This window comes from Episyrphus balteatus, chromosome 3, assembly GCF_945859705.1.
Source record: "Episyrphus balteatus chromosome 3, idEpiBalt1.1, whole genome shotgun sequence".
Taxonomy (NCBI): domain Eukaryota; kingdom Metazoa; phylum Arthropoda; class Insecta; order Diptera; family Syrphidae; genus Episyrphus; species Episyrphus balteatus.
The window spans coordinates 17,351,387-17,363,901 of NC_079136.1; the positions used below are offsets into that span (position 1 = coordinate 17,351,387).

At 31.9% G+C, this 12,515-nt stretch overlaps 1 protein-coding gene across 2 annotated transcripts in view; it reads right to left on the reverse strand.

Annotated features, from left to right (window-relative positions):
* LOC129914147 (homeobox protein homothorax) overlaps nt 1–12,515 on the reverse strand; it is a 377,750-nt gene that overhangs the window by 292,641 nt on the left and 72,594 nt on the right. Inside the window, exon 2 of one of the 2 annotated variants that reach the window (XM_055993231.1) lies at nt 1,848–3,526. In XM_055993231.1, the coding sequence (XP_055849206.1) occupies nt 1,848–1,862 (15 nt within the window). In that variant the 5' untranslated portion in view covers nt 1,863–3,526. Of the gene's footprint in view, nt 1–1,847; nt 4,501–12,515 lie in introns of those variants that run through there. The other variant, XM_055993232.1, reaches the window with a different exon arrangement.

Genomic DNA, 12,515 nt, shown 5'->3' on the forward strand with positions numbered 1-12,515 from the left:
CTGCTGAAATCGGATTACAAATTACGCCCTCGACTAAACATGAATTCCAGAAATTTCAACGTTGCGTCAATAATGTTTAACACAGCAGACGATAAAGCGTCGTTTTAATGATTTTTTTTCAAAAATGCTATTTGTACAAAATTTGTACTTTAAGGCCAATCGTTAGCAACTTAATTTCTACGTAAAACAGAAATTAAAAACAGCTGAGGCAAAGAGCAAATACAAATTTTTTTGGGATTTATGCTCATTAAGTATCTTATACAAAACCCTAAAAAACAGCTGGAATTCTATTTTCTTCAAGAAGGAAGATTGTTTTATTTTAAAAAGCCAAATCATATCAATCGAAGTATTTTGATATTTTCTTAATATTAAGTATTGACAGTGACTAAGATTTTTTTACAATCACTTTTCTTTAGGCTAAATATTGGAAATGTTGCAACAATCTTTTATTTTCAAATTCGTCAACAAAACACGCTTTCTCAGAACCTAGTACTTCCGACTAATAAATAACTTTGCTTCTATAAAGCTATAAAGATGGTACTGTAGCTTCTGTAAAGCTTTTAAGTTTTGAATAACAGAAAAAACTGACATTTAAGCGTTGCTCGCCAATACTTTTTACCACTATCAAGCATCTAGCTATAATATTCAAATTCTCTTAAGATTTTTGAAATCTGCCGACACGGCAAGTGTTGAGAAATAAAAATTTCGATTATTCTGAACCTTGCTTTAATATTTTCTTAGGTGCATTTGACACATTTGATGTCTTAACACTTAAGGTTTGCTTACACTTCAAGGAAGATTGAATTATAAAAAACATTGCTACACTGAAAACGCTTAAATTTGTGAAATTGATCTTTTTAATCCATATTATGAAATTAAATTTTCATATAAAGTAAGATTTGTGCAGTGTTTTTGACTGTAAAATTCTAAAAACATTCCATTTTGACAGTTAAGAACGTAGGTATATGACAGCTTATATGAACAAATATGACAAATTGCTTAAAAGAACTGTTTAAGTCAATTCCAAAAAGGCACGATCCTAAATTTTTAAGTTTGACATATTTTGTACTATAAAAATGATTGAGTTGTTTGATTAGACAAAGAACATGAACTTTTAAGCAAATTAAATCAATACTAATCAATTTTGTTGCTAAATGAAATATACCTACCTAGAATTGTCAAATTTTGAGTGGAAATAAACTAGTTTTCAAGCTCAAGACTGATCTGTCAGAATATTCGTAACTATTACAAAACACCGACGGAGTAAATAACTGTCACAAAAATTATGACTACACAGAAAGGATTGTCCCCAAGTAACATTAATGAACTTGATAATATTTTATAATTAATGTTTCATAAGCAGACAATCAAAATATTTCACTGAGTTTCAAAACTATGCGATACTTAATCATCAAAGTCGGGCCCTTTTATTTGATACATATTTCATAAAAAATTTGTCGACCTGTTCGCTTTTTATTATGTTCACTAAAATTATCTACAATGACCTTGCCTCATCAATCATTAATTTTAACTCATTTTTACATTGAAGGCTATGCGGTGTCATTTCAACTGTCAACGTGACATAAACAGATTTATAACTTCTAAAATTTTTTGACAATAAATTACACTGACCCTCTGTCACTTAAAAAAATATGTCAACGAAATCACAATCACCAAAAAAAATTATTGAACACCCGTTGGTATATTTCATTTTTACTATCACTGCTTTGCCGACGCTAAATGTATGATTACACTTTCCTACTTTTTTTCTACTACAATTTTAACCACTTTGACTTAAGCTTAAAAATACTAATAAATTAAGAAAAAAAATGTATGTCAAAACTCACCCTGGGTTGAGCCATTAATGCTCGAGGAGCGACTTCCAGCCCGACTTGTGCCACTTTTGACAGAACAAATTGATTACTTTTTCCCGAACAAAAAGCAACCAACAGAATCCGCCTTTGCTCCTTTGTTTAAATTTTCGTTTTTATTTCTTTTTTTTTTTATTTAACAAAAATTCACTTCACGTTATATTTTTCTTCTTTTTGTATATATTTTTTATTCTTTGATTTTTGAATAAAATTAATTTGTATCCTTTTATTATTCTATAACAACTCTCATTTGTTGTAAGTTAAAAACAAAATTAACAAACATTCACAATAGATTTGAATTTTTTTTTGGCGCGATAGAGAGAGAAGTATAATTTTTATTTTTTTTGTAGAAAAGAAAAAATAAAATAATTCACAATAATTAATAATTTTTTTTATTTTATTTTTTTAATTTTGGTCATATACAATTTTTATTTTCTTATTTATTTTTTATGTTATAGGCACATTTGTTATCCTTTGCTTTGCTTTTATATTTTTTGGGGAATTTATTTTATAAATTTCTTACAGTTCGAAGTGCAGAAAAAAATAGGTTATAGAAGCGTTAAAGGTGTTTTATAGTCATTTAATGGTAGGTATACACGTGTTTTATTTTTTTAATTTAAAAATTTGAGATCAATTTCAAAATAAAATTTATTTATATATTTTAAAGAAAGGATATTTTTTTTTAAATTTATATAAGTTGCATCGTATACAAGATTTTTTAATTTTTTATTTTTTACCGCGAAACCGATTTTCACTAAGTTCAAAAGACCGAACGGTGTTACAAGAGATAATGTAGTTCTTTTTTTTTTTTGTTAACCAAAAAAATAATGTTTTTTTTATAAACAAAACTTGTGTTTAGCACGAAAATAGTGATGGACACTATTTTTGACCAGACTGACACAATTTGGCGGGATGATACTACTTTCAAGACAGCCTGTTAAACGTGACATGTTCCATAGTTGAGCTCTGTGATTGAAAATCCGTTATGTTAAAGTAGTGTTTCATGTCTGGGCATTTGTCATAAAAAATTAGGTGCTGATTGCATTTTTATGTTTTTTTAACAATATATATAAATATAATAAGTAGTCACGCACTTTATGTTTTTAAATCCGGTTATGATTTATTTAACAAAAAAAAAAATCATTCAAAATTCATTCAAATCAACAACAAAGATGGCGTAGGTATAAGTTTGGTATAATATAAATGATGTGTGTTCGATGGATGATGATGGTGACCCGACGTTAAAACGCGAAACCGAATTTATGGATTGAGACGAACCGACACGACAACAACGACGACGAAGACGAAGACATTGAATGCGTGCAATTCCCGTGCTGCATCAATACTGTTGCCGATTGATTTGATGAATGGTTGTTGTTGTTGTTGTAGTTGTAGTAGTTTGTTGGTGGTGTTGCTGGTAGTGCAGTGCTTCAATAATGTTGCACACTACTCTCTGTTGCTTCCCCGATGTTGCGAGCAATGAAAATGTTGCTGGGACTCTAATCACTGCTGCTATTACTACTGCTGCATTTCGCGACGACACTGTGTTGCATATATTTGCTTCTTACAATACTTATAGGAGTATTATATGTTTTATATTGACTGATTGATTGATTGATTGATTTAGGCGCAACCATCCGTTTATAATTTTTTAACTATTCATTGGACAATATCATATAAAATTATTATAGATATATAATTTTTTTTTTAGTGTTGCAACAAAGTGTGAATTATGAATCGAAACGAAAAAATATAAAAAAAAATATTTAAATAATAAAAACTCGTATACTATTATCGTATCGCCGTCGCTCGTATAACTGTGTTATTATAGGAGTAATATTGCAAGGTGTAAACAGCTTAGTGATAAAAAGTGTAGGTAACGCAGCGTAGTAGATTTTTGTAATAAATTTTCTTATTTTCGTGGGTTTTTCTGATCGACGAAAAAACACAGAACACACAAAATCAAAATATATTTGAGTTAAGATAAATAAAAAAAAAAAAAACAATAATATGATTGAAAACACAACGAAACGAATTTGAAGTAATAATAATGATTATGAGGGGTTTTTAGTTTTTATTATTATTATTACTGTTATTTTATTGTTGTGTTCTACACACGTCGTACGCGTTTCGAAGGCAAATACACACTGGGCTTGTCAATCAATGTGTGAACTAAACTTGGCGGGGGTAAGTTGAGAAACATTTTTGTTGTTTTCACAACGGTAACGCATACATAAACAGTTAGATTTCACCCATACAGACCCACATAAAGTACAATTTCAAAAACATGAGGTAGACATTTTGAATGGGTGAAAGTGAGATAGTTATATGGTTTGTATGGGTTATTCACAGTGAGTAGAAATTGTGCTATTTCATTCTCGGTGTTGGTTGTTGTTGTTGTTTTTTTTTTTTTTTAGAAAAAAACATTTGGCAGGGGTAAAAACTTGAAGACGTCATGGAGTGGAAGAGATGGATGGTTAGGCATGGTAAGCACACACCATCAAGCCATCTCGATGCGGAGGAATGACTGATTTGACAGTACGCCTCTTCTGTCAGCCAATAGAGGGAGATAAATGCCTAACTTATGGCGTATGTGAGTGAATGCGAGGGTGCGCGCGTGTTGATTTTTGCCTATGAAGTAGGTACTACAGCCAGCAAGCAACAAACCTAAAAGCAATAGATATAAAGTACCAACTAAAAACCAATCCCATTTGTTATTTTTCGGCGTGGTGTGGAATTTTCGCTCAATCAGCACCAGAAATGATGCATGCGCCTTCTCTTCCGTAGACCGACGACGACGACACAACAATGTGTGGAGTGTAGTATAGTCGGGTTTGGATCTCGAGAGCTCAATGCCAGGTTAAAGAGAACCTGAACTGAGCCGGAGTGCCTATTCTGTTATATGTGCTATTTTTGCTCCTGGCTCTGTGATGATGGTTTGGTATGGTGTTGGATATAATTTTTTGCTTGCTTTTGCTGTTCAATTTTGAGAGACAAGCGCTCCTTGTAGATTGTAGGTTGCAAAATTGATTGTGTGTGGGGCCGCATTTAGGTAACGCCTTCCTTTGGCAAAAAAAAAAATTAGTCTCTATACAATAAAAATAATATGGACAAGCAAATATAAAAGCTTGTGTGCGTATATATATTTGTGTTGAAGAGACGACACCTGTGCGGTGGGATGTATATCATTTCATTGGCTTAATCCGTCAATAGGAGATATTTCAAAAATATTTCATTCACATTTTCATTTTCGGTTAATATTGAGAGCTTTTTCGCTGAGTTCATTTATTTCGAAGACAAATAATGTTTCATTGAAAAGGTGAATAAAATGTAATTTCTCATAGTTTTTTAAGATTGAAAAGTGATTTTTGATAAATTTTCCCACCCCATTTACGACCACCAATGCCCAATGAATTTTCGCCAAGTTTAAAAAAAAATACCTATATGAAGAAAAAAATCTATGTGATGTGGGTGGGGGGTTAGCCATCCCAGTTTCAATCTTTGTCGTCGTCATCATCATCATCTCTCATTCATTCATTCAACCGATTGTCAACGCACACTCAAAATGCGCTCCACACATAAAACCCAGCTATAGCAAGCAACCATCAGAGGCAAAAATGATTTACAACACACACTTAAAATTTTGACTGATATTCGCTATACGTGTCGTGTGTGACGTATACGAGAGGTGTAACCGGCCTCTCATCATCGCCATTATACAAACCGTTTGGCAGGGACAGAATAACATTAAACACAACGATGAAAAACAAAAAAAACAACAATCGACTCTCTCGCTCTCTTGTTTTGCTCATATTTCATATCGTTTTTGGGAAAGGTTCACATGTGTGCACGTGCTTACCGTCAATTTTATGGTTTGTTTTTGTCTCAATGAAAGAGATAGCTACACTTTTAAGGTTTCTATAGTTATCTCATTTCATTGTTTTGACAGTTTTCCTATAAAAAAAAAGGAAAACAACAAACTGTCCTCCATCTCGTTTTTCCATCCCACTAATACGTTCAAGAAAAACGAGGAGAAAAAAACTTTATAAAAACACACGTCAAGAAGAAAAGAAAATGTGGGGCCCAAGAATTTCACACAAAGTATTTTTGGGGCTGGATTTGTGGAGTAAGTTTTCAGAGAGCGAGAATAATGATAGTCACTCTCTGTCTCGCTCTGTGTAGAAGGTTGTCATTCCATCAGTCAAACAGAGAGATGAAGGAGAGATATTTCTTCTTGTTAGTTGAGTTAGTTGTTGGTTTTGGCGAAACGTCACTTGAGTCTGAGTGTCAAGTGCTAGTTGGTGTTTTGCGCGCGTAAGCGTTCTCCCTTTCTCACTCTAAGTTTGGCTGTTTTGTACTGGAAAAGAAAAAAAGCAACTGACGTTTTTTTTTCTTCCCAACTAAAACCCTTGTCTGCTTCTTCTTCTTGTCGTCGTCGTGCGGCGGCGGCGGAGCTCCTATGCGGAGCCAAAAGGTCTTCTTTGGGGCGAATACAAGAGAAGTGGCTACGCAAAGAAGCTAACGGGTTGGCTGAAAATGAAAAATTGCACTATTTGATCTGCAGCTGTGTTCAGTTCAGTTTTCTGTTGTTGTGTCGGGTGTTTGGTGTGTGGGTATTAGTTTTTAGTTTTGTGTATTTGTTTGACGACGACGACGACGAGTGCAAGTGTGCAAAGTTAGACCTTTTGTCAAGAAATGAGACCACACCATCAATCATTAGCCAGCAAGCAGAACGAAAGGGAGAGTGCGATATATGACTTTTTGATTCGCTCAGTTTTGATTGCCCGCACAACTGTCAAATGCCAGATAAGTTCATACCTGCGGATCTCAGACGGTGCGGGATCGGGATGATAGTTTGGAATTTCCAAAGAAATAATTTCCTGGTGCGGTTTTCGTTTTGTTTCTAGGGACGATGAACGCAACATAACGAGAAAACTGTCTCATAGAAAGAACAAAAAAAGATGCAACAAAGGATTAATGTTTGACTAATCCCTGTCAACGATTTTTATGGTTTCAGATGAGTTATGATGAGCTTTGACCTTTTTTTTTCTTTTATTTATTGGTGTCGTTGGCATTATTGTTCGTAGGCAGATTGTGATGGTTTTGATTTTTGTGTTTTTGTTTACAAAACGAAAAATTAAAAACTGCCGAGAATTATAACCGGAAGAGAATATTAAATCTATCCAGTTGAGAAAATGCATTTACTTCACCGCATTTGCCGTCGCCTCTAAAACATCTATCAATTTTCCAGGTGTCAACAAAATTTTTTTTAGAGTTTATCACTTCCGAACAGATTGAATAAAACAGAGTCAGTGTAGGAGCTGCTTTACTTTATTTTTTTATTTACACAAAGTTTGTCGCATTTGACAAGTGGGCGCACATGCATCCGATACATCATAATGGTGTCAAAAAAAAGCCGAAAAAAGTAAACAAAATGTGAAAAAAAAAACAGAGAGGACGTGCAATACCTTCCATATAAAACGGGTGGTGTTGTTAGAAAGTCGTAAATCAAATGCGATGCGTTTTACGGTTTTATTTATTTTAACACACACCAGAAATTCGGCGGGTGCGATGTTTGAGTTTTATTCGAATTTTGTGGCTGGCGCCTATTGTATCTAAACCAAGTCATGGCCACCCCGTCGATGTTTGAATATACAAACATATCGATGGAAAAAGAAAACAAGAGGTGCATTATTGGAAAATTGAAACAGATTTTCAATTGAAAATAGGAAGAGAGCTTAGCGCTTAGGAAAATTGTTCAGTAGATAACGAAGCATATAGAAAGTTGGGTACCTAAGTGTGTGTATGAGGATTTTTTTTAGTGCACCTAGTTTTTGATGAAGTTTTTAACTTTGAAAGAATTAGTACCTTCTTTATTACCTTGGTTATCTGTTTAAACACAAAACATTCTTTGGCATATTTCTTCATGTTACTTGAGAACCTTTGAGTTCCTGTGACCCCGAAAAAAAAAATTGACTATAGGTTTATAGACCATTAAGAGCTATTTTCGCGGTCGAGTAACTGACAGTTAAATACTCAAGTAAAATAATATCAATATACCTATTTAATAAGTTAAATTGAATGCTTCTTTTTTGGCAAAAGAAGAATACTCTACTAAATAAAAATTAGCAGCCATATTTATAAAAGAATCTTAAAGGTTGTTTAACGTTAAACAACCTCTAAATAGTTTTTAAGTACAAAATTTGTATTTGTGCAACGTTGCTTAACGATTGCTTAATTTGAACGACATTCATCGCGTTTAGAGCTTGTTTAGAGCCATTTTAAGATTGATTTGACCACATATGAATTATTATTAAGATAGCTCAGTATCCTGGTAATAATTTATATAGGTTGTGGGGTGAAGGCGTCATTATGGTTTGAAATGAAATTATTCCCTAAGAGGAGCTTGAATTTTAAATTAAAATTAAAGAATGCTCTCTGACTTTGCTCTGTGCATTTTATTAAGGAACCCGACGTAAGCAAAATCATCGTCAACAACCACGTGATGTATCTTAAATGTATTTTGTACTAGATTAGTCAATTCCCCTTCATTTTTTTATACAACTATCGATTAGTTAATCATCTGTGGAAATTCGATTATAAATACAAATCTAAGCAACTTTGCTTAAAAGCGAATTAAATATTTAAGCAAACTTAACTAAACAACCGTTGAGAACCAATTTAAGCAAATCTAATAAATACGACTGTAGGTTTTTATTTTTACTTCCTTCAGCTCTCTATATTTAGTTTTCTTTCATAAAATGTTACCAAATTGAAATCAACTTAGCAGTTATTGAATACTGAAGAAAAACTATTCTTTACCGGCAAATATAAAAAAATGCGAAATACTTTTTCAAACTATAGAAAGAAATTAATAATTTCAACGAAATATGTCAGATAGAAAGCAGGATTAATTGTTTTTTTTTTTGTCTACATGTAAAATTGATCCTAATCTGGATCCACATGAATAATAAAACACGGCTAATGATTCGCCGAAGATTAGAACGCAGAAAAAATCTGCATTCATATTGATCCAGACCGTTTTATTTTTTAAAAATGATCCAGACCGTTTTATTTTGTAGTCATCGTCTATAAGGATCATTTTGGTCATGATAAAACGCAGCTATTATAGTAATCCCTTACATTTTTTGATTATATAATAGCCCCGTTCCATTGGAGGTGGTAGTTTACTCATGAGTAGATCAAGTACTAGAATTAACACATGATCTTCTACTCGAGGAGATAGGAATGTGTAGTTGTTGTACTAGATTTCTACTAACGAGTAAACTACCACCTCCAATGGAACAGGGCAAATGAGGAATTTACTGACCATTCTTTATTTTGGGGTGAACCTTAGTATATTTAAGCTCATACTTTATATAACTTTCAAGGACGCCGACGGAGCGGAGCTTGGTTTGTAAGGAAAAAAAATACAATGACCGCACATTCCTTACGTTTTATTTTTTGCTTATCAAAACCATTGCAAATAAAACATGTTTTTTTTTTTCTAAACTTAATAAAACTAATAAAAGTTTTATGTTTTCTAAATTTCAGTACCTTAAAAAAAGTAGTAAGAAAAGTACTGATGAAAAGTGTCAATTGTGAACTCCCCCTTACGTAAAACAAAATAAAAACTATGTTGCCGACACAAAATGGTCGGGTTCAATAGACAAAATGCTGAAAAATATAAATTTAACTCAAGGCCAACAAATCTAAAAAATTTCAATTTTCAACTGAAAAATTAAAATTGAAAAGCGAAAAAAATGAGAGTTTTTGCGTCGATTTTACATTTAACTATTTTAAATAGATATTTACCTAAAAGAAATTTCAGAAAATGAAAGTTGAGAATTCGCAACTATTTGTGAACTTTTTTTTATGATTTTATTTTGTTGCGGTATGTATTCTGTATTTGCTTTTTTATTAATAGTAGGTTATGTAGTTTTTAAACATTCCCCATAATGTACAACTAAAAAAACAAACTAGTTTTTATACCATTGTACAATATTACAAAAATTATTATATATTATTATTTGGGAGAAATTATTTTAATTCCTTCATAAACGCAAACAAAATCCCTACATTTCTCTCCTTGCGCGAATGCGTTGGTATTTAGGATTAAGTACACATTTGACCAATTGCTAAGTTAATGTTGGCCAGTTCTGGGTTTCCAGATATAATTTTGTAAAATATCGTTAATTGGTAAAACATTTGATATACCTAATCTATTTACTTGACTCTCTTGTTTATCTATACTCAGTTCGCACTAGCGGCTAGCCTGAGTTAGGTAAGTTCTATAAAAATGTTTTAAAAAATTTCGTAAAGGAGTAGTGCCTCAGTAATTGCAAGATAACTACCTGCTAGCTCAGTAAACATTTTAGATAAAACAACAAACTTTTGCTTTTGCAATCGTTTATTGTTGTCTTGCTAGCTAAATTCCTTGCTACACAATTAGGTACCCATAAAACACGGCTATTATCATTTGTCATAATTGTATTAAAACAATAAATCAAATCTCGCAGACATTTTTATTCACATGCATATATGCATATAATTTAGATTTAAAATCATATCTGGATGCAAGGAATCTTAAATCCAAAAAGTAAATCCAACTCCATTTAAATCCAAACCTAATGACAATATTTGAATCCAATCTCTTTAAATCCAAATGAATTTAAACTGCACTCTCGGTCCGGGTGTCTGTTTAATATCATTAATCCACACATAAAATTTCATCATAGGACGAGATTACACACAACGTAAAAACAACAAAACTTGGAAAACAATATACACTAATACGTTAATCCTTAAGCCTTAAATTTTTGTTTTTGCTATGAACCCAATAATTTAAGAAATTAAGATTCAAATCAAGCTTTGCTAGGCCCCGGCCCAAGCTGATTATGGTTGCAAATACCAAAGTAGGACCCGGCATCGGCATAATTTAATGAACTATAGGTTTAGCACTGATGCTACATTTATGGATATACAGGGTGTCCCAAAAGTAATGGATCAAACGAAATATGCTGATAGGCCAACTTTAGGGCTATCAGAATTTGGTAACTTGTTTATCCCAAATCCTTACGGTTTTTGATTTAATGCAGTTTTTGTGAATTTTTGAAAAATCCCGACTTTGCAACAGTATTTTGCTTCCTCCGCTTATAATTGATTTTTGTTTTTACAATTCTTTCACTAAAACATTGTCTCATCTCATTAATATTTTTGTTTCATACGCCATTTTGCTGCAAATTAATTAACAGTTCCATGATTTATAAAAACTCAATTTCTTACTTTTATTTCAGAGCAACACCCTAAAAAAAATTTGTATGGTGTGACACTGGTTTATTATTTTGAAAACTTGCCGTGTTATTGTAAACATTTTCAAAAATGTATACAAATATTGAAAATTGAAATTAGAACGACAGATATTACAATTTTAATGCAAAAAAACAGAGGTTTTCGGAGTAAAATAACAAACATAAATCGAGGCTTTTATTAAAAAAGAAATAAACAAACAACAGTCGAGAAAATGTGTTTATTTTTCTTTGTTTTCTCTGAAAGACCCTGTTTTTTTGCATTAAAATTGTAATATCTTTAGTTCTAACTTCAACTTTGGAAATTTTTATACATTTTTGAAAACTGCAATAACACAACAAGTTTTTAAAATAATAAACCTGTGTCATACCATACAAATTTTTTTCAGGGTGTTGCTCTCAATAAAAGTAAATTGATTTTTTATAAAACATGGAACTGTTAATTGATTTGCATCAAAATGGCGTATGAAACAAAAAATATTTTGATTAATTAATTATTCCTCATTAATAGACAATGTTTTAGTGAAAGAATTGTAAAAAAACAAAAATCAATTATAAGCGGAGGAAGCAAAATACTGTTGCAAAGTCGGGTTTTTTCAAAAATTCACAAAAACTGCATTAAATCAAAAACCGTAAGGATTTGGGATAAACAAGTTACCAAATTCTGATAGCCCTAAAGTTGGCCTATCAGCATATTTCGTTTGATCCATTACTTTTGGGACACCCTGTAGATACTCTCCAATTTTTTATAAGAGATTTTGTAATTGTGTTCTTAGAAAGTGAAGTCTATTTTATTGGGTAATCTATTTTTTCACCCATTTCAGATCCCATTTTTTGCTTTTCTGTGTGATTACCTACTTAAAAAGATAATTTTCGGACTAGTTTTTTAGCATGATATGAAAAAAATATTTACAACGCAATTTCTTCAGAGATTTTAATAAAACTCGTGCATCCTATGACCTAAAATAATTTGTGTCTAAACGTTTTTTCATTAAAAAAAAAGTTCACTTTCTTCAAGTGAGTTACCTTTACTCACTCTCTCACATTCCTTTAAAACTCATCACATGACACCATTTTCAAAATATATTTTTGTCTAGAGTCTAAAGCAGGCATGTCAAACTATATGGTTATTAGGGGCCAAAACAGGAAGATGTAAATTTTTATGGGCCACAAGAAAAAGTTAAACTAAATTTTTTATAAAACAGATTTATAAAAATAAGAAGAATGGTAACATTAATGTTTTCTTCCTGATACCTGGAATCTCTTCTCTACTACCATTTTCCTTAAAACCAAAGTGTAAGTTAGGCTGGATCTAAGTGACTTATTCCTCTTTATA